At 41.6% G+C, this 21,206-nt stretch overlaps 2 protein-coding genes across 13 annotated transcripts in view; one reads left to right on the forward strand and one right to left on the reverse strand.

The window, feature by feature from the left end:
* Positions 1–13,514, reverse strand: part of RNFT2 (ring finger protein, transmembrane 2) — a 39,494-nt gene extending 25,980 nt beyond the window's left edge. For 11 of the 12 annotated variants that reach the window (XR_011102066.1, XR_011102065.1, XR_011102064.1 and 8 more), the window contains exons 1-7: positions 13,358–13,507; positions 12,804–12,992; positions 10,362–10,851; positions 7,064–7,542; positions 5,843–5,919; positions 4,186–4,286; positions 1,536–1,689 (exon numbers count right to left, since the gene is read on the reverse strand). Coding sequence is in view for 2 of the 12 variants with exons in the window: in XM_068701089.1 (XP_068557190.1) it covers positions 1,536–1,689; positions 4,186–4,286; positions 5,843–5,919; positions 7,064–7,542; positions 10,362–10,444 (894 nt within the window). In the remaining 10 variants the exon portion in view is untranslated. Of the gene's footprint in view, positions 1–1,535; positions 1,690–4,185; positions 4,287–5,842; positions 5,920–7,063; positions 7,543–10,361; positions 10,852–12,803; positions 12,993–13,357 lie in introns of all 12 variants that reach the window. The other variant, XM_068701090.1, reaches the window with a different exon arrangement.
* A 68-nt stretch (positions 13,515–13,582) lies between these two features.
* Positions 13,583–19,504, forward strand: SPRING1 (SREBF pathway regulator in golgi 1). The gene is made up of 5 exons (XM_068701091.1): positions 13,583–13,828; positions 14,335–14,491; positions 15,750–15,901; positions 16,422–16,535; positions 17,162–19,504. Exons 1-5 carry the CDS (start codon positions 13,718–13,720, stop codon positions 17,243–17,245), a joined length of 618 nt encoding a protein of 205 aa, XP_068557192.1. The 5' UTR covers positions 13,583–13,717; the 3' UTR covers positions 17,246–19,504.
* The last annotated feature ends 1,702 nt before the right edge of the window (positions 19,505–21,206 follow it).

Below are 21,206 nucleotides of genomic sequence, written 5' to 3' on the forward strand. Positions count from 1 at the left end.
ATACCTTGGTAAGAATTTGGTCAAGTTAATGTCTGAAGTGCAACAGAACTGTTTAAACTCAGAAAATATATATATATATATATTTTTTAAAAAAACTAATCATCTGAAAAATCGTGTGTAGCATTGTGCTAGCCTGTAGAAGTAAGGTAGGTCATCAGACTCAGGGAAAGAGCTCAGCTACATGGTTACCAATTACAATTTCCATAGCATCCTGGGGTTCTCTTGGAGCTCTCCCATCCTAGTTTGATCTTACTTAATTTGTTACACCAGATCTCATCCCTAGTTGGCTTAATGGATGCATTGTGGAGGGTGGGATAAAAAATAAATCCAGATCCATAGCAGTAGGTAACAACAGTCTCAGATGTCAAGGGACAGTGAGACCATCAACAACATCCTAAGACAAAAAGAGACTTAAAAAAAGTGAGAAATATTGCTATCCAGAAAAAGGTATTAAAAATGAAGCATCTGTGCTCTGAGTCATTATAGGCCTGTGACAGATGTGATCTTACCAGCCTCCCACTGTAGCTGCAAATAAAGACCCCTTCTCTTTCTTCTCTCCCGACAAGGATTAATGAGTACTTGGGATAGCTCTCAGACAAGCAAGCAAAGGCTGTGAACCTTTTCCAATGCTGCAATTTATCTTGGGAAGACTATTCACATCACTTTTTCCTCCCCTCCCCAGGCTGGATTATGCTCTGACCTAGCACATTAATCTCCCAAAATAAAATAATAATAATAGAAGAAAAAAAGCACCTGGACATTCGCCAGAAATAAATTAATAACCATCTCAAATAGCCCTGCTGTGCAGGAACAAACTGCTCAACTCCCCTGCCACCCATGTCATTTGTAAGCAAAACTATTCCCAGTTTAGATATCCCCTTAAGTGCCCTGCCTGAGACTTTCTGCAATTAATGATAGTATCTTGCATCTATACAGTGCCTTTCATCCAAACACTTGCCAGAAAGTTTCTTTATCAAATGCAACTATACATTGCTACCTTTGCCACTGAAATGGAGACACTACTAAGTGGAAGAAGGGATAGCATGACAGGTCTGTGAAGAGTAAAACAAAAAAAAATATATATATATATATATGAAACGGTAACTTGAGAGAAAGTGTAGAGAGAAAGTTTCAAAATTTAGGCGTGGTCTATGTATGATTTTGTATGTATTTAAACATTTTAACTGTTTACTTAAAATAGTTCTTCAGTCATCTATTGACAGACTGCTTAGAAAACAAGACTTACAACAGCGTCAACCAGCAAAGCAGTTATCTCACTGCTAACACTCGTTCCTTCTCAAATAATGTTTACTTCTCTCTTTCTAGACTTCAATCACTTGCTGGCATTACCAAATCCCTGTTCAGGCCTGCAGTTGTTCAAAAACCAAAACTTACCCAGGTGACTCTCTCCTAAAGTTTTAGCAGATATTCTCTTATTTTTGTCCTTCCACACACATTTCTGTCTGTACATGTTGTAAAGGTATCAGATTACCAAAGACAAACATCCACACATTCAGAAGAGAAGAGGTCCTTACCTTTGACTTGACAGCTAGGATGATCTTAGGCAAGGCAACAATTAGGCATTTCAATGCAATGGTGAGATACTTCAGCACAAAGTCCGTAATCCCCACAATCCACATCAGGTCAAAGAAGTCCAGTCTCTCAAGGTTGGGTTTCAGAAATATAAGGCTAAAAGGCATGACAACAAGGTTCAAATACCAATGAGGAGAATGTCACTTAGGCTTCTTGATACCAGCTCTATCCACTGCTGGCCAAAGAAGGCCTAGAAAATCCACTGAACCTCAGTGAAGTCCTCAAGGGCAACAGGAATAAGACAAGCAAATTAGTCCCACAGTTCCTCTGGGCCTCTTGACTTTGTCTGTTCTTGCCCATTTCTACTGAGTTTTGCTCACTATCAGAAAACAGGACCCAAACACGTACAAAATCTGTTTTTGAGACTGCAGTCTTCAAAACCACAATCTACACCAGAAAAGAGCATCTGGTCTAACCACAGCACCTTCAGTACATAGGCTTGCTCTTTCAGGCCTGAGTGTGAAGGTTCTTCTCTTGAAGTCTCAGTCAGCAGTTGTCTTTGAAGAGGAAAGTCACGGACAACTTAAGACCACCATGTCCTTCTCCACCGAGGCTGGCTGACTAGAGCTACTTCAGGGGCAGCAATCTCTAAAGCTACTCGTGCATGTGAAACAAGCGGGTGACAAAGGAAGCATTGTATTAGACAGAACTCTGGCAGAAAGGTCAGAACTTCAGGAGGGTCGTGCTCCAAAAGTGGCTCACTGGCCTGTGTTAGTTAGCAACTCTTACCTGAACCAAATCTCCAGAAAGGTAGCATCCCTTACTTAATGCTATTGACTACGCCGAACGTTTGGCCTTTAAAGAAGGGGAGTCCAGGACAGCACAACTTCATGTAGCAGGAACTACTGACCTGAGCAGCATGAGGTCTGGGCCCTACTCAGACTGAAAATACAGGATTCCTGTTCAGGATATTTACCTACCAAAGCCTAATGGCAGAAAGCAAAAACTTAAGAAATAAAAATGGAAAGGTAAGATAGCCAACCCAGAATGAAAAGCCTGAGCATGAATTTAAAATACTCACAACACTGGCACAGCACAACAGGTAAAATTAAATCCTAAAAACAGAAACAGAATCAGAGACTTTACTACTATTCGTGCACTAGAAACAAGCAAAAAGTAAATAAATTAGGAAATGAAAAACAGATGAGAAAGAAATAAAACCAAAGCAGCTATTTCCACAGGCCTGCCTTGTGCACAGGCAGAGGTGCCCACACAGAGAGCAACAGATCCACTAGCGGGAGCATGGCACTCCATGCACCACTACATCACTTGCAGGAATGGGGCTCTTCAGTGAAGCCATTGCTCAGACTGTTCACAGTTAATAAACTATGCCCTAACCAGTGTGTAGGATGGCCCCAAATTGCTGCAAATCTTTTATTTTAGGAGACCTATCTTTTATTTTAAACTGTGCTCATTCATCCCTTTAACCTTAACCTACTTCCCAAAGCCACTGTTTTCCTGTGGTGTAAATAAATTTCTTAATGCCTTTCTGCCATACCTCTTTCTTCTCTTCCACTCCCTCCCACAAACCACATACATGTACAGATTATCCCACAGCTCACCATCTCTCATTCTAACCCACGCATACAAGACTTTTCATCTCTTCCTCTTCCTGAAAGCATTTACATGCAATGCTTTCCAGTGATCAAACCCAAAATCGTTAGGGACAATTCCAAAAAGTACCAGGGCTGTGGGCCCTTGACTCTTTCACTGCACAGACAGCACTTATGGGAAGAAGCTGAGAAGCAATGAAATAAATGAGAGAAAAAAAAATGCTCAAGAGACATCTAGCCACAGCCCAACTGATGTATATTATGCACAGTGTATTTTCCAGTAAATATTTTCAGTCTGAATTTCTAAGTCACCTTCAATTTTAATTGGGAAGATAATCAATATGGTTTTAAAGTAGTTTGGATACTACTAGTTATCAAGTAACTATGTTTGATAATTACTCTGTTTCTTTTTATTTATTCTGCTAAGGTCCCTTTGCTTAAGTATCCTTGCTTCCTTATTTGTCATTTAATCCCTCCTTTACAATGAGCAGGGACAGCACCAAACCATAGCCATGGACTCTAACTTTTCTGTACCAGAGAACTGCTTCAGTCAGCATTTTAAAGTGGAGACTATCTTAGTTACACCAGACTCAAATGTCTCCAAGCCTGAGTGCAATGAGGTAAAATACTACTACTTTATCTCCAGTAACATACTAAAAGCTGGATAGACTGAAAAGGAAAAATATTACATGAAAAGTCAAAACAGTGGATCAATTTCTCGTCTGCTTCCAACACCTGCTCTTTACCTTCAGTCACAGTGGTCAAAATGTGAATTTAGAAGTTCCATTATACAAAACTATCCATCCTGCTTTGATACACGAGAAAGTGGCAAGTGTACATGTTTCAACCTGAAACTGTAGTGTATCATCACAGCTGACCCATTCGGACCTGGTTATGTCATTTATTGACAGGAGTACAGTCCACTGGTAAAAGTGACGCACATTCTTTTCCTCCATTGAAAGCTTTTACAAAAATCTAACAAAGACAGCAGACACCTGAAGTCCTTTTTCCTCCCGTGTACAACGTAAATTTTGCTCACCTGTTGTACAGCTGCTGGGAGCTGAATGTGTAAAGCAAGTAGAAGGTGTTTCCGGTGAGAAAGGCCAGGATCCAGAAAACAACCAATACTGATCTTTTCTCCTGAGCAACAAAAAGAAGCAGAGAAGATAAATTCAAAGTCTCAAGGGTTGTACTGAGCCTCTAACTGCTGAAAAATGCACGACCGACCCAGGAGACACAAATATGCAATTAAGCATTCAGTAATTAGTTATTTACACAGGACTAAGACTCACAAATAGGCTGTGAAGTAAAGATTATAAACAAAAGCAGAAATGGCTTTCACTCACCTAACCTTTTCAAATAAAGCAATTTCAGAGAAATTAATGGAAATGCACTGGCGAAGATGATAGCCTTGCTTGCATAGCACAATGCTCAAGGTTGGGATTTTTCCTGGGACAACTAAGTTCTCCTGATATTTAAAATACAGCTTGACAAACAGGTTAAAAAAGTCAGTTCCATATGTTGTATACAATTGTACTACAATTCTGAGCTTTCACCTGTCTGGAATGACACTTTGTGAAATGGGAATTTTACAGATAGATCCACAGTCACTTAGAAGATGGCTTAGCTAAATCATATATAACATAACCCATCACTATATGCAGCACGTGAATGTTATCTGAATACATGAAGGTTCCATGACATGACATGCATTTTTGATTCAATAAATAATTAAAGGTCAGAAGAAGTGAGAATTTTACATTTCAAAGCACAAGGAATGTTATAGATGGAAGCTGGAAGACAGACGATCTTGTCCTGGGTCTTGGTCCTGTGTAATTCTGAAGAGTAAATTTTACTCTTGGGAGGAAAAAAAAAAAAAGTTTTGTTTTTTTTTTTTTGCAGGCTGATTTATTAAGAATATAGCTCTTTGTAGCTATTCAACAGCCAGGGATGTTAGGTTGAGATTTAAAGCAGAAGGATTAATGGGCATGCTGCTAGAAAGACAGAGGTGAAAAGTGAAAGCCAACAGCAATCTATTACACGATTGTGCAGTTCATCTGTTCATTTAGCATTGTATCACATTTATTTTACTGCTGCTGGTACATGTACTTATATGCTCGTGCCACCCATGTCATTTTGTCAAAAAAGCAATTCTTGTTTTATGCTTTTAGTGCTGCTGAAGTATCCTGCTGACACTGAACAGGATCACGATAGATCAGAAGATCTGGTTTCTTCACATTCTAAACATATCATAAGAGAGAATTTAAAAGACACTAACAGGTAACACATTTACAAACTCCTTTAGCTGAACATCTAAATGCTAATAAATTAAATATCATTATTAACTAGTGAAATTGGTTTCAGCACCTTTGCTATACACAATGGGAAACTGAGGCATAGGGAAGCTGCCAGTGCAATGCCAGAGGCAGATTACAATCTTCCCAACTTTTTCTCCCTTGCATTTATTATAACATATTTTCACAAAAGTGCAGAATGGAAACTGTGGGAGAGCATCAGTGGGGAGAACGAGGCAGAGGAAGTGAGGATTTTGTCGCAGTACTCTTGTTCTGACAGATCTGTATACATACAATGGTGTTCAACCCTAGATTGCAAAAGAATTTTCAGGAAAAACATTATTTTTGTATACAAAGAGCAACATCGCTTGGAAGTAAAAGAGAGTAAGATGCTGTACTCACCTTCAGAGCAACCTGTTCTCGGAGTGTTGAATTGGCATATGCGAACGTGCTGGCCATACCAATGCACACAGCAATCCCTGCAGGAAAAGACACTGTCAGAGTACAAAAGGCCAGGTAGGAGGATCTTCAGTCCTAAGTTATTGGGTAAGAGCATCTTGAGCTTTGAATAATATTACTGGGTGATATTCTGGATGCACTAGGAATTAAAAATAAATAAATGACTAAAACTGGTAGACTGGACTCAAAATTCAAATAACAAGCTAAACTGAAATGAAGCTGCTGCAGTGAGCACTCACCCAGCCAAATACAGAAACTCTGTCCTAACAGCAGGTTCTGTGCTGAAAAAGAACAGAAGTGCTGCAAGCTGTGGCTGCACTGTGCAAACAGAAGTCAACTAGAAGACAGTATTACAGCAGCAGTTCAGCATATCCTAGATGACAGGGCACACTATCAAAACCATATAGGATACCAGGTTTAAAGAGCAAGATGTTGCAGAAATGAATCAATTCCTCTTTTGGGGAATACCAGCAGCTATAACCAGTGTAAACTTAGGCATTATTGGCTTCCCTGTGACAATAATCTCAGCATACTACTCCCCAAACAAGTAAGGATCCTCAGACACGCCACACATAAAACTTCACAGTAAGAGAAGGATTAGATGAGTGGATTTTACTTGACCTCTGAGGGTCTGAAAGTCCCATGAAAGAATCTGGGATAGACATACACTTTAAGGAACACTGAAGATCTCAACTGTAAGATGTAACAGCTGATGCTGTTTGGCTTGTTCTCACAACTACCCTTGTTCCAGCTGTACAAGTGTCTCATCCCCCTGAGACCTTCTGTGCTACACAGAAGCCTTTGCTAGTCACTAATGTAAGTTCTCTGTCTCTCAGAGAGAGACATCTGAGTGGGAAGCCTTGGTAACATCCTCAGCCCCTAAAGGAATGTCATGGAGAGATTAGGAAAAGGTATAGAAATGATCTCCTACTTGTCAGAAGAGGAAACAGATGGGACCAACACAGATGAAAACAGCTTGCACTGAAAGTCAGCCGAAAGGATGTGGAGCTGGTTATCCCATGCATTTTAGTATGCCCCCTTCATGCTAGAACACCTCCAGCTCTAGACGCTGTCACAGAGGTATATGCATCAGGCATCACAGCATGATAAAGCTTCCTACCCACCCTTTAATACATTTACAATCCGAAAAGGATATGTGCTTACCAAGCTTATGCTGGAAACAAACTTTAGCTGTGAGGATCAAGATGAAGGGAAGTCCCTTCTGCAGCCAACCGATCACAGCTTTTAACTCTGAAAGAGCTGGGGCTGGAGTCCCGGCCTGTTCGTCACTGCCTTCCTCGGCATGCCCGTGGCGGTCCCCCCCAGCCATGTGCAGCAGGGACGAACCCCGGTGATGGCCATGGTGGAAATGATGGGACTGTTGCCGGTGGTGAAACGGGGCTCCTTCCGTACGACTGCTTCCTTCCTCCCTCGGGGTTGGCATCTGAATGAATACTTCCCCACCTCCCGCTGAAGAGCCCAGAACCAAACCTGACTGGAATGGCGTGGCTGTGATGGTACCCGATGGGATACCTGCCAGGCCTGAGAACAGCTGTTGTGGAGAGGAAGTTTCAGCCTTGAGACTTTCAAAAACTCCACTTTCATCCACGCTTGTTTCAGAACTGACTGTTTGGCTCCGGTTTCTGCAGTGGAAGGAGATTAAAGAAAAGTGATTAAATGAATGCCACAGAACTTCTTGGTCTTTTAGACCACTCCCGACTGTATCATTTAAGAGTTCTTCATGCACTGCCAGAATATGTAGGTCTCCAGATAACAGATGCTTTTCACTCTGTTTGCTGTTGGAAAGTCACAGCTGCAGAAATGGAGACCAGTAACCAGACTCCTGAAATAAGATCAGAATATTTCTAAAGCACTGATCAAGATGCACCAGTTCCTTCATCTGAGGATCAGAGTTCCCAAACGCTCCCTTTACTTTTGGAGGAGACATACATATAACACATCTAGCATTAAATTCAACATCTTCAATAATGATTTCAATATTTCAAGAAAAACATAGATAAAAACATGTAAATTTAAACAGTGCAACCAAGCCAGGACACATTATATACATACAAATTAATCAGACTACCTTAGGGAAATGATCTACCCCCAAGATCTTCTATTTAGAGATGATCAATACTTGCCCAGTGATGAATAACACAAATGAGAGAGTCATCTGGGGAAGAGAAGTGTTGCAAGCTGCCTGTGTGTCCCTGTTCCAACAAATATTAATAAGGATGTGTTCATGGATCACAGAGAAATTGTTTTATTTTGATATTCTCAGCAAAATGGGCATGGAGGTACTCAGTTTACTGGGCACTGGGCAGAATTAGGTCTGGCACTGATTCTTTACTAAGCTTGTTGGATAAATTACAGCCAAATTCCAACAGAAAGTCTTAAATATCTTCATCCTAATACCAGAAGAATATATGCTTTCTTCACTTGAACTCAACCCTGTGGTACTGAAATGAACACGTGGAAAGTCTGGATGAAAGGCAACAATATATGTAACAGGTAGAAACAACCACTAGGGAGTAAATGCCTGGCAGACAGCAAATACCTCTCTAACTTGCAAAAGAAGAGTAAAGAATAAATAATGTGCAGCGAGAGTCATAGCTCGCAAATAGGGCATGCTGCAGAGCTCCAGTCTCTCTTGGTTTTAAGCCTTGGAGATGTCTAACTTTAGAAACAGTGGTCACAAGCTGAGACAGCACATGCAGGCACATACAGGGCCCTTAACCCACCCTCTCCCGTGGGCTCAAAAACCTCCCCAGGCATCTTACAGGGCACAGAGCACTGCCTTTCATCTGACTCTGGAGATAGCTTCAAACCTCTCTAGAGAGACCTTCCCACTAGGTAAACTCCTAATAAGGCTTTTTATAGCTACACCCCATTCCCAACGTCTCTCCACAGGCTCCAGCAAGGAATCAAGTCAACAAGATTTGGCACACCTTTCTTTGGTTCAAAATATTCATCAACAGATTTTGAATTTTACACCTAACATTACAACTCAGGGATGTATACACAAGACAGGGACATAATGTGACAGATCTGTACTTACGTCTGGGAACATAACAAACACATTGGGTGGAACTGAGTGTTACAGACAAATACAAAAGTATTGTTTGCAACAATACTACCAGGATACACGACTATGCTTTCAGCAGGAAGGAATTAATCAGGCACATATTTAAAAATAAATATACACAGATGAAATTCTGAGTCTGATGAAGTCAACTAAAGTGAAGACCACAATGTCAGTGGCGAAAGAATTTCATTCTACAGTTAGAAAACCTTCAGCTGATGTTACTGACATGTATCTACTCTGTTAAGAAAAATAAGTATTTAAAAAGACCAGTTGATATTACCCTGTGCATCTTTTGCACTTAATAACAGATACCTACCCTGAATATTTTTAACTCTTCAAACAGATACCAAAGTGTCTTACAAGTTTGTAGTCTCAAGAAGCTCTACATTGCATATGACAGGTGCACAATGCATTTTATGTGCTTCTCAGGGCCCAGACTTGCCTGCTGATAAAAACCCATAGACTGCACTGAGGCTTGGGTGGCATCACACAGAACAAGTTGAAGATGCTTTTCTTTTGCCCTCAAATTAAGAATGGATCTGTGGTAAAAGTGGTCATGACATCAAGCTTCCCCTCTACCTGCAAAACCACTAAGAAATATTAAGTGACTGCTTATGATCCAGATCTTTCACTTATAAAATCAGCTGAGCCAGAGCAATGAAATTTGTTAGTTCCATCTTTGTCTTAGTAATTAGATTAGTTTCTTCTTTAGAAGAAAAAAAATAGAAAGAAAAAAAGTCAAGCACTAACTCTGGGAAAGCACAAGGGAGTGTTTAGTACCAGAACAACAAGAGTGGCAAGCCTCCCTTGCTGATGTTATAATTACAGAAATGAATTAGCAGTATTCTACTTCTAACTATTCACATACATGAACCTAGATACAGATTCTAGGATGTCGTAAAGAATCATCCTAAATCTCTAGAAAATACTGTTTAACAGAAGTATATACAGACTCTGTTTGTACTGATTGACCCTTTCAGACTGATAGCACTCAGTATCCCCGCAGGACTGTGCCATGGATTGCTCTTTGAGAGCTCTTAGAGCTCTAAAACATCCTGCCTTTACTAAGCCGGCTGTCTCCATATGTGCCATACTGGATCATCAAACCTGTAACACTCTTGTTGGCAGCAGTCAATAACTGACATGAAGGAGAAAAGTAAATCTGTCCCTAAACCCAAGCAGAAAGCCTGGCCACATTACATGCACAGGATGAGGAAGTCTACATTTTTCTCACTTCCGAGCTTTTGTCTTCTAAAACTTACCATGAAACACACCATATGCTTAAATCAGAACTCTGCCACCTGGAGAGGAAAAGGTAGGAAAAAGGAAGGGAAAAGATTTACCTTTCAGGAGAAAGGAAGGGAAAAGATTTACCTTTCAGGAGGAGCGTTGTCAGTGTTGCTGCTATGCCGTCTCTGCATTTTCCTCAAAACCTTAAAACACAACACGCTCAACATTAACGTTGTAGGTCACCAGTTCTCAGTGTGACTAACAAAGGTCCACAGAGTCAGAGGGCTGTGAAACCCCTTCAGCTAGTGACATGGCTGGAATAAATCACTGGCTTCTCTGGAAGAGAAGCTTGCAATTGTTATGTGGTACACTTGTGAAGAAGCAACTTTCAAATGGCAAACAGGAGTGCTCATAAACAGGTCTCCAAGCAGGGCAGGCATGAGTCAGATCCCCTTCTGCAGCATGGTGCAGTCACAAAGAGAGTACACAGGTATGATGGCATGGTCTCCGACAGGAACTTCAGAACATCTGACAGAGTAGCTCTAGATGTGACATGTGAATCAACATATGCTCTCTGCAAATGAAATGCATTCCTCTTCTTCTGAAGAAACTTCCCGAGCAATAAAAAGCAAAACTGAGGGAAAAAAAAAGAAAATGTGTAAACATTTTTAATGAAAAAAATACAATCAAGGCATGACAATATTCTTTTAAACAGGCAACCCCTTCCTTTTAAACCGCAGATTGCCATTAGCAAACTGCACAATGGCCACAAATGATATCCACATGTGCAAAAGATCACATGTTCTTGTCCCATTCATTCTGGAACTGCCAGCATAAATAAAGTAAGGTCTGGAACAGGAAATAAAAAGGCTTTGAAATTGTATTAACTTCAGGATCTTTTACTAGGACAAGGAGAGAAATTATTTAGTTATTTAAAGCTCTGCTTTCAAGTGGCTAATTTTAGGGCAACAACCTCAAACACATTACATTTTTTAAAATCAAGATCATTCAAAAGTGAGAAAGAACAGAAAATCATCAAGGCATAGCACACAGTACCTGGCAAATAGTCTTACACAGTGTAAAGGTATCTCACTTATATAAAACCTGAGGCACAGGCAATTTTTGCAAGTGATTTGTGCACATTCCTACAGGCACATCATAGAAGATTTAGAAAGAGATCATTTAAATACATAAATCTGATCCTACTCAGCTTTACACTAAAATAACTACTGAATAAAAATGTAAAAGACTTTAAATACTTCCGGATATCAAAAGCGATAACATTATTTATAGCATTTTATATGGCATGAATCCATGTAATTCATGTATACAAGAGTATATGTATACATAAATAAGTGTGCAGCCCTGTATCCATAAATCACACAGCTAAATTGTATTGAACTTTTAAAAGGATGGGAAGAAACATCAATGTTTACAAAAAAGAGAAAGACACTTGGCTTGCACCATCCAGTCTTCAAGACCCCCATCAAGTGGGCTGAACTGGGACAACACAGGATTTGAGTCATAGATGACAGAAAATGTCAAGGTTTTAATATGAGACACCAACTTTAGACATCCCTTTGACAGGTAATATAAATATACACATGTAAATAAAATACACACAAGCAAATAAAAGTTTGGGACAATCACATATGGCAGGAAGAACGTAACTTTTAACGCATTTTATGGAGAAGATACAGGTAGCCACCAAGAGTACCAGAAATCTAATTCTCACCAAAGTTTTCAGATACCATAAGTTACCAACACTCTCTTAAATACAAATTTTGATCCTGTAACTTGAAACTGTATTTTAATCTCTAGATATATGTTTCTATTTAGGTTGTGTTCTCAGGGCTGAATTTTGTTTTACATGTATTTGTAAGTTTCATAAAATAAAAAATATATATGAGACTTCTCTCCCAGATTTTTTTAAAGCTGCCTTTGTATTGACAACACATAGTTCTCCAGGGAGCTTTTACATTTTCCCTGCGGTGTTATCTAATCCTGACCTGACAGTATCTCTGTTGATTCAGTATATAATTTTATCCCCCTTTTAACCAAAACAATAATTAAGATATGATTAATCAGTCAAGGCCCCAGGCTCACCCATGCAGGTGAAGCTGTCCTACCTATGAACAATGCCGGGGTCACTGCTTATAAAGAAATCTGCCAGTCTTCCCAGGCTACAAGCTGAGCTGAAGTCAGTGTGTAGGTAACTTTGAAACTTGGAAAATCCTTCACTCCCTTCCAAAGCATTAGAAGTCTACTAGACTGCGATATGGGGTGAAAACAGCTTTTAAAATGTCACATAACTATGTGGGGAAAGACTTGTTCTTTTGTCATCAGCTACTAAGCTTTTTTTTTTTTTATTATTATTATTACTGTGACATTAATGTTTAGTATTGAAGACGTGGGACTTCGTAAGATGTGAACTTATGTATTACATCCAGAATTCCCACAGATTTAAATTCAGATACAATTTAAATGGACATTGTTCCAAAAGGCACTCAGCTTCAGTACCAAATGATTACATTTTCTCCAGATTAGGGGTTTTCATCTTGCACCAGTTGGACACGTTGACAGTACCTGAACAACAGGTTTAACTAGGGGTGTAAGGTGCCACAGTGGGAGACAGGGCAGCTCAAGAGGGTGCAAACACCTTCCACACGGAGTCCTTCAGATAATCCAAACACGGTCCAACTTGCAAACTCATCACAGGGCCTCCAAGCCAGCTGAGAGTAAAGCACCTGGATCACGGCGCTCAAACAGGCACACCTGTAAGAAGCACACACACAGAATCATTTTCACCACAGCACAGAGTTTCACTTTTTTGCCTCCTCAGGAAAGGCAGCAAGGAGCAGCACCTCGGTGCCCCAGTCCCTGCGGGCACACCACCCAACACGGCCCCTCTCCTCGGGGATCAGCGCACTGCCATTCCCAGGGCACCTGCTGGGCTGCGATCAGCCTTCATGGCATGCATGTACACAGCCGTGTGTGTAAGAACTAAATTAATATATCTCGACAAGCATGTATACAGAGAGATTAAACCACTATAAACGCTATAGTATATAATACCCACAGACAGATGCCTATAAATACAGCTGTATGCATGCACACATATCCACAGGCCAGGCCTTTACCTCCCAGCTGGGCCGGGAGTCGAGGAGGCAGCTACCCGGGGGCTGAGCAGGCAGGCACCGGGGGGCTGAGGAGGCAGGAACCGGGGGGGGGGGGGCTGAGCTCCGTGCCCCGCAGGCCGCAGCCGGCTCCCAGCCGAGCGGGCCCGGGGCCGCCCTGGCGCTGCGGCCGCGCCCCCTCAGCGCACGCCCGGCCGCGGCTTCCGCCTCTCCGCCGGCGGAAGCGGCTGGGCCTCAGCGGGGGGCTCCGCCAGCCCCGCTGCCCTCCCCCGCTCCCGTCCTCGCTTCCCTCCTTCCCCGAGCCGCAGCCGGGGATGCGGGGCCCGGCCCGGTGCTGCCGTGGCCCGCGGGCGGCTGAGCGCCATGGTGCCCTGCGGGGCGCTGCTGTGGCGGCGGCTGCTGCGGAAGCGTTGGGTGCTCGGCGTCGTCCTGGGGCTCTCCCTCGTTTATTTCCTCAGCAGCACCTTCAAGCAGGTCAGTGCTTCTCTCCCCAGCCGTGTCCTGCTTGGGGGTGCGGGACGGAGCCCCCCGCAGCGGTGCCCTAAGTACAGGGGGATTGCTGAAGAGGGGGCTTTGAAAAGCTCGGGGTTCAACCAAACGTTTAACGAAGTGCTGAGGTTAAAAGCAACGGGGTTTTGGAACCTGACCTGGAAGAAAATCTTGCAGGGACTTGGTCTGCTGCTCTCTGGTTTGTAATCTGTAATTCCCGTAGCAAATATTCCGCAAAGAAATATATGCGTCTACAACTATTTAATACGCTACGTGCCCCTTTACAGTGGGCTGAGCCTGTGGTGAACTTGCATCCCCTCATTTTACTGGGTTATGTTGTTTATATGCTGCGTGTAGCAAAAAGAAAGCTATTGCAAGTAGTATGTTGTGTGCTCCACTGATGTTTGAGTTTCCTGCGCTGCAGAATTTAAAACTGCTGGCTATTTTTAAGGAGCTTGTGCGTTTGGTTGCATTGCTGCCTTTCCCTGCAGGAAGAAAGGACGGTGAGAGATCGAAACCTTCTCCAAGTGCAAGAGCATGAGCAGCCGATCCTGTGGAAGGACCAGTTCAGCTCAGGGAACAGCAGCCATCTGAGCAACCAGTGCCGGAATTCTGTTCAGGGGAAGCTCCTCATCACAGACGAACTGGGTATGCTTAGCACCAAGGACTGGTTCTGCATATTGTGGTGCTGAACGCTCTGTTGCCTCTCTGCTGATGGGGCTTCTGAGCAACAACTGCTGCTTATTACTGCTTTGTTACTGTAGAACCTCAGCTGTTGGCATTGCTATGGTCAGACTGTGTTTTGCTGTGGCTGCAGGCACTGCTGATCTGATTCTGTGCACAGCAGGCTTGGGTCCAGCTGGGCTCAGCTGAGGCACAGTACCTCCTGAGCGTGACTGTACTGTCTGCAGGACCACCTCAGGTTTAGCAAAACCCATCTGCCTTTACACTGCACCTAAATGTTGGGTCCCGCTGAACTGAGCGTGGTTGCTTGCAGAGCTGTTTGTATTTCCCTGCAGTGTGTTCCTACTGGAAGGTGTGTTAGGGAGACCTGACTGGTCTTGTACGCAGGCAGGTCAGGATTGGTATAATTAGTGCTCAGTCACAGCTAACAAGCTCATCTAACCCTTGTAAACCCAAGGATATCTCTGCTATAGTTTCTCAAATTAACTACCTGTTTTCAGTGTGTGGAACCTTTCCTGCCATGGACAAGTGCTTCTTGTTGCTCAAGCACTGGGCTGTTCTCGACCAGAAATGAAAGGCTGTAAAGAAATCATCACATCTTTTGTGACTTACATAAATACTAAAATTGAGCACTGCCTGAGTTAACGCTCACTGATGATTCACCAAGGTCTCTAAAATCTGTGATATCTTTCACAATCAAACTCTGTGGTAGTAGTACAGCTTCTGTAAGGAAATGCTCTGGTTATATTATTAAAGATTCCTATAAACAGTGAGTATTACAGCTCCTCTGTGTGGATAAATAAGTTTCTTCATCATAGTCAACGGTAAAGAGTTATCCAGATAACAGACCAGTTAAAAGAACATGTCAAAGTTTTTTTTTCTTTTTTCCCAGTACAATCACTATGTTTGTCCTTTCCAGTTATGACAATAAACTATACTAAAAAGAAATAACTAGAATATTAGGCATTTAAATAATGATGCTGTATATGCTATGCTGATGTAGGTACATAACAGTTGTGCAGATAACACCAGGCTGTTGTAAAACTCAGCTCTGTGTCCACATGCCATGTCAAAGAATTGCTAATTAGGACTTGAATCAAATTAAGGAGGATCACAAACTTAATGATAAAACTGTCAGTAATGTGTCTCTTCCTACAGCATGTCTATGGAACGTATAAAGGAGTAAGTCTTCACAGTTCTTACTGTTGTTTTTGTTTTTCAGGCTACATCTGTGAGAGGAAGGACTTGCTGGTCAATGGCTGTTGTAATGTCAACGTGCCCAGCACAAAGCTGTACAGCTGTGATAGCTGCCTTCCCAACGGCTGCTGCAGTGTGTATGAGTACTGTGTTTCCTGTTGCCTGCAGCCCAACAAGGTGCACAGACTTTCTTTGGCCTTTCAGGTGTTCTCAGTTGGATGGGTTCCTTTGTGGCTAAAAGCACTTGTTTGTCAGGAGCTTTTTCCTTAGAGGGGAAAATTCCTTTTCTTGGAAGGATGAGAAAGCTTGCAAGGAGTATGTGGCGAGCTATAAATGAAAGCTTAAAAAAAAAATAATAATTCATCCTTCCTACTTCTGAGAGGAGAATGTATTGAGTGCTTTGTAGAGTATTTCAGCTTCAGTGGAATTGCATTTGCTGAAGGGAAGTGATTGTAGAAAAGCTATTCCAGACAGTATCAGTTTTGTGGTTAGCACTTTGTGTATTCTGTTAGCCAAGCACAGTGTAAGGCTCCTCTAGATTCTCTTACTACTAGAGTTTCATGATGTTAACCTTTCGGTGCTCCTTAAAACATCTAAGGGGAGTTACTTGCTATTCCTCTGAAATTTGAGCTGTGTAGATTAAGGTGGGTTTTGATTACTCTTTGTGAAATAAAGTCTTTTTTTTCTGCTATTTTAGCAACATCTTCTGGAGCGTTTCTTGAACCGGGCAGCTATTGCTTTCCAAAACCTCTTCATGGCAGTTGAAGATCGTTTTGAGTTGTGCCTGGCGAAATGTAGGACTTCATCACAGGTAAGCCACTAGCACATGTCTAGGGCTCAAAAAAGGAAAAGTGCCCTTGGTTCTAAGAATAGTTAGTCTGTTTTGCTTGCTTGCATATGGGTACTTTCTCAGACTCTGACATTATAGCTGAGAGCTCATCTGAGGGCAACTTTCTGATTTGTAAGGTGAAATTGTAACAATAGTAAGTGAAGAGCAAAGCATAGGTTTACATCAGGATGAGTTGGTTAGCATCTCTTTAGAAAAGAGGTGATAAACTGAGAAGACCAGCTGAGTTTAATGACTGGGAAGATCTCATAAGGATGAGACCAGTGTGACTTGTTCCCTGTAGCTTCAGAGATGCTATTTACCTTATGCTGTGCTTTTAGATTTACCATCTGCATAGTCACTCAAAAAGTATGTTGCAGTATTTTCTTGCTTTTTGAGAAGAGGTGAACTTCTCTTAGCCGTTAAAGATGCAGTGATTTTTATCAGAAGTTTTGGTCTAAGTGAGCATTGGGCCTCTTAAAGAAGAATTCCAGAAGAATGTGAGAGCTTTTTTGCATGCACATAAGCACTCTGGGTTTTGACCCTCGACAAAGAGTTGTATTGTTTCAATATACGTGTATTGGTAAGGTTTCTCCTCCTCTTCCCAACAGAGCGTGCAGCATGAAAACACCTATAGAGATCCAATTGCAAAATACTGCTATGGCGAATATCCCCCAGAGCTGCTGCCTGTTTGAAAGCTGCATGATGTAAACGACAAGGGGAAGGAACTGGAGACTGGAATCCAAAAGGAAGACAACAGCTGTTGCTTTACAAGAGCCTTGGTGTAAATGGTTTATGACGTTTCTGGCGGCAAATCCAGGAGGTGTACAGTGTAAGCAAGGGACTTAAGTTCTGTGGACTTGAATCTTGCTTTTTTCAGTTGATGTTATGCACCTGCTTTAGAGCACTGGAAGGGCATTCTTTGAGTAATTCTTACAACAGCTAGTGTTTTCAGATGCATGGAGTGGATCTATAAAACATAAGAAAAATCTAATGTAGCTTTGCAGCTGTACCTGTAGGTTGAGTTGTCTCTGCAGTCCAGAGACTTTCCAGAATTACGGTAATAATGAGAGGATTCTTGCTTTTAGAGGGTAAAAAAAGCATGCCTGTTGTGCTTCTTTCTCTGGAGTACTTTTCTGATATGCATGGTGTATGCTACATAGGCAAATATGAATTATTTATTCAATTTATACGGATTACTAGCTGAAAGTATTGATGCTTTGCATAGCTAGTTGTTGATGCCTTTCAGTCCCTGTTTCTTTCTATCAGGTAGAAAGGGTATTTTACATCCTGACTAAAATCGGTTGGTGTTTTTCCTCCTTAGTCAAAAGGATTTTTATTGGGATTCATTGCTTATAGAGCTTATGTTCCTCTTAGTGAATTTAAAGCATTCAGAACTCCAATGGAGTTGTTACTCTGTCAAAGTCCCATAGCACAGGAGAAGAGCAGGGATCTGCCCAGGATGGGACGTTTGTCTGTAAGTGCTTTCCTTAGTACTCTGCAAAGGTTTCCTCGAAGAGGAGTCTTAGCCTTGTGAACAGCTCTCTGCTAGTCCACTTTCTCACAGGAAGCACTGAAAATTTAGTTGCTTGAACTTGTTCAGGCCTTGGTAGCTCAATTATACTTCACTCCTGGTTGTGCAGGAGGCAAAAGGGTGGAGTTGTTCTAGGATCCCAGTTTAATGATCTCCTTGTACACGAAGTAATTATGCTAGAATGTCAGAACGTGGTGCAAGCCCTCTGAGGACAACTGTGTTGCATGAGTTCAGTTAAACCATCAGGGTATTTTGATTTGCTGTTTGACATACTTGCTACTCTGAAATTTCAGTGTGATCAGAATGGCAGTAGAGCAGGATTGGTTCTCCCAATTTCCTATAGCTCTAGGATCTGTTTGTTTCCCTCGTAAGTAATGCTGCTTGCTCAATACAGGTAGAAAACCTGTAAGATGTTGACTAACTTTGTGCTCTCCCCACATGTTCCTATGTGAAGCCCAAGTGCTAGACAAAACTGGGCTGCTCTTTTCGATGCAGAGAGTCATTTCCCTTGTTTTTGCCCTAGCCATCTCTGTCCAGCTAGGGCACTTCTGATTTTGACTTTGTGTATGCTTGTTTAAACTGATACTTCCTGTTCCCTGACTGAAATAAAACAATCTACAGAGGCTTTATTAAGAAAAAACAAGCACAGTGGCAAAAGATATCCGTACAATGCTATTGCAGGATATTCTCATGTGCATCTAGTTAAAATTAGATGTGATATAAACAAGTGTTATCAGCCATCTGATAAAATACACTTGCATTGTTTTCCTTGTTCTTTCCCAAAAGTCATCAAGTGAGATAACGATTCCCATCAGCAGATTCTCTTGAAAATCCTGTTTCTGCAAAAGCTTTAGTGTTAGCAGTTTATCCAGCTGGAAATGTCTCCCCTTTGCTGCCATCCTATGGCAACTTGCTGCAGCAGGCATGGTGCAGCATGAAGGCACAGTGTGAAAAACTGTCTTGAGAAGGTAGCAGAGGTTACTTACTTCTCTTTTCAGTGTTAAACGGATTCTTCACCCCTGTTCCAGCATTCTATAACTGGCTTTCTCAGGAAAGACCATCAGGTTGGTCTGGTGTATCTTTCCTACTGAGAAGTATGCCAGCACTTCACGTTGTTGCACCAAGATCAAGATCCTGATGGCTTGTTCTTTCATTTTTTTCCAACTTGTTATTAATTCTTTAGCTGGTGATACCACTGCTTGAAGCAGTAATTGTGAGAAATCATAGAAACCAACCTGATTCAGGGAATGTTAGTAGGAATTCCTGGCCCCTTTCTCTTTCAGAGAAACAGGATGTGATCAGAAATGCATTGTGCCATTGTCCATTCACTGGGACAAACTGCATTTTCTCTCCCTGGTTGTCAAGCTGCTCAAATTGTCTGTGCTATATGTTAAATCATTAAAAATGTATGTGGTCCAAATAGTGTCTGTTCTCATTTCTTTTCTCAAGCTACAATGCGCCTGTACTAAAATGGAGACTTGAAAAATGCAGTGGAGTAGAGAGGGACACTGAACTTGAATAAGTGGAGTAAAGGCAAATGGCAAACTTCTCACTTCAATTTCAGAAAAGAGCATGCTTCTCTCCATGGTGCACAGAAAAACCTGGGTCATCACAAAACTGGACCAAGCAGGGAATGGAACTCAAAGGATTGCTTCATGCCTTGAAGATATGGTGAAAAATGTCAAATCTGTACTTCCTAGTAATACTTTTGTGGTTTTAAGTGATGCCCATCCCTCTTGCGAAAAAAAAAAAAAAAGCCTGGTGATTCTGTGGTTGTCAGTGACTGGCATCTCCTTTCTGTTTGTCAGCTAAGAGATCCAGGTCGTTCACTTATCTTTGGCAGCAGATTTAATGAGAGCACTTGATGGAGTGACTAGCTCTACTTATCTGCACTGGGGTCAATGCTGGGGATAATTGAATGGGTTGTGTACTCCATTTCTGTAGTTTACAAGAATAATAATGCTAGTGAAAAATGGTAGCAGCTCACATCTGATAAGGAGCTGGTATAGCATTTGGCTGTACCAATTTGGAAACAGTAAGCTACGGCAAAGGGGCACAGCAGTCTCTGCTTTGGCTATTTTAGCTAAACTTGAATGTGAGCCATTGGCCTTGAAAAAACCTGCTGTACTGCTCCATGAGGGTGGTATATGGAGAGCTGGATTAAAAATTCCTATTGTGGTGAACTGCAGTTTTGAAAAGGTGAAAGAAAACTTCTGGCTTGAGGCCAACACTAAACAGTTGAATTGGGATCGTGGTTTCTATATCCTCAATCTCAGTCACTGTAGTTGCAATTCATCACTTTATCTCCTGCAAGTGTTCGGGCTCTAATCACTTGGAAGAGTTTCTTACAAACTATGTGAGGATTAATGAATTGTCAGTCTCCTGAACATAAAGCACTAAGCACGGCAAATCCTGAACAAGAGTCTTAGTTCTGATGCGCTTTCAAAAAGCAAATGTTTTTCTGACTGCCCTTGTCATTTAGCTGGACAAGTTTGAGCTTTAGGATTTGTTTTGTCTTGTGCTTGTCACTTAAACTGCAAGCACGCTAGTTCCTTTAACCTAGCACCATAATGTGATATTTGTTCTTCAGTTATTCTAGTCAAGGAGAGGTGGGGGAGGAGATGAGAAGGAATTCCTGAACTCAGCAAGTTACACAGAAAAGGAGTTCAGCAAATTATTGGTGCTTTAATAAGAGTCCTATGTATTTCTTTACAACCCGAGGCAAACAACTGCCCATAGCAGAGGGGAAAAGTGCCAGCTTTAAAACCTGCAGGGAGCAATGGGAAAGTACTTAGTTCTTAATTTTTGATCCACATCTGATTAAAAAGGCAGTTCCATCTAATATTTTCAGTCAAAGAAGTCTGACTTGTAGCAACATGCATGTTGTCTACATGATCTACATTTCTGAGGCAGTCAGGTGACAATAGACTGTTTTCTTAGAAATCATTGTCCTTAGTAGTTTAGAAATATAGATCTTTTAGTTGAGAATTCTCAGGGTGCCTTCAAATTGAAGCACGTTTATTGCTGTGATCTGCTGTTTTACCATCAGTAAAACAACACAAGTTTACAGAGTAGAGAATATAATGAAATTAATTCTGTCTGAAAAGGTTGTATTGTAGAAA

This window comes from Anas acuta, chromosome 17, assembly GCF_963932015.1.
Source record: "Anas acuta chromosome 17, bAnaAcu1.1, whole genome shotgun sequence".
NCBI classification, from domain to species: Eukaryota; Metazoa; Chordata; class Aves; order Anseriformes; family Anatidae; genus Anas; species Anas acuta.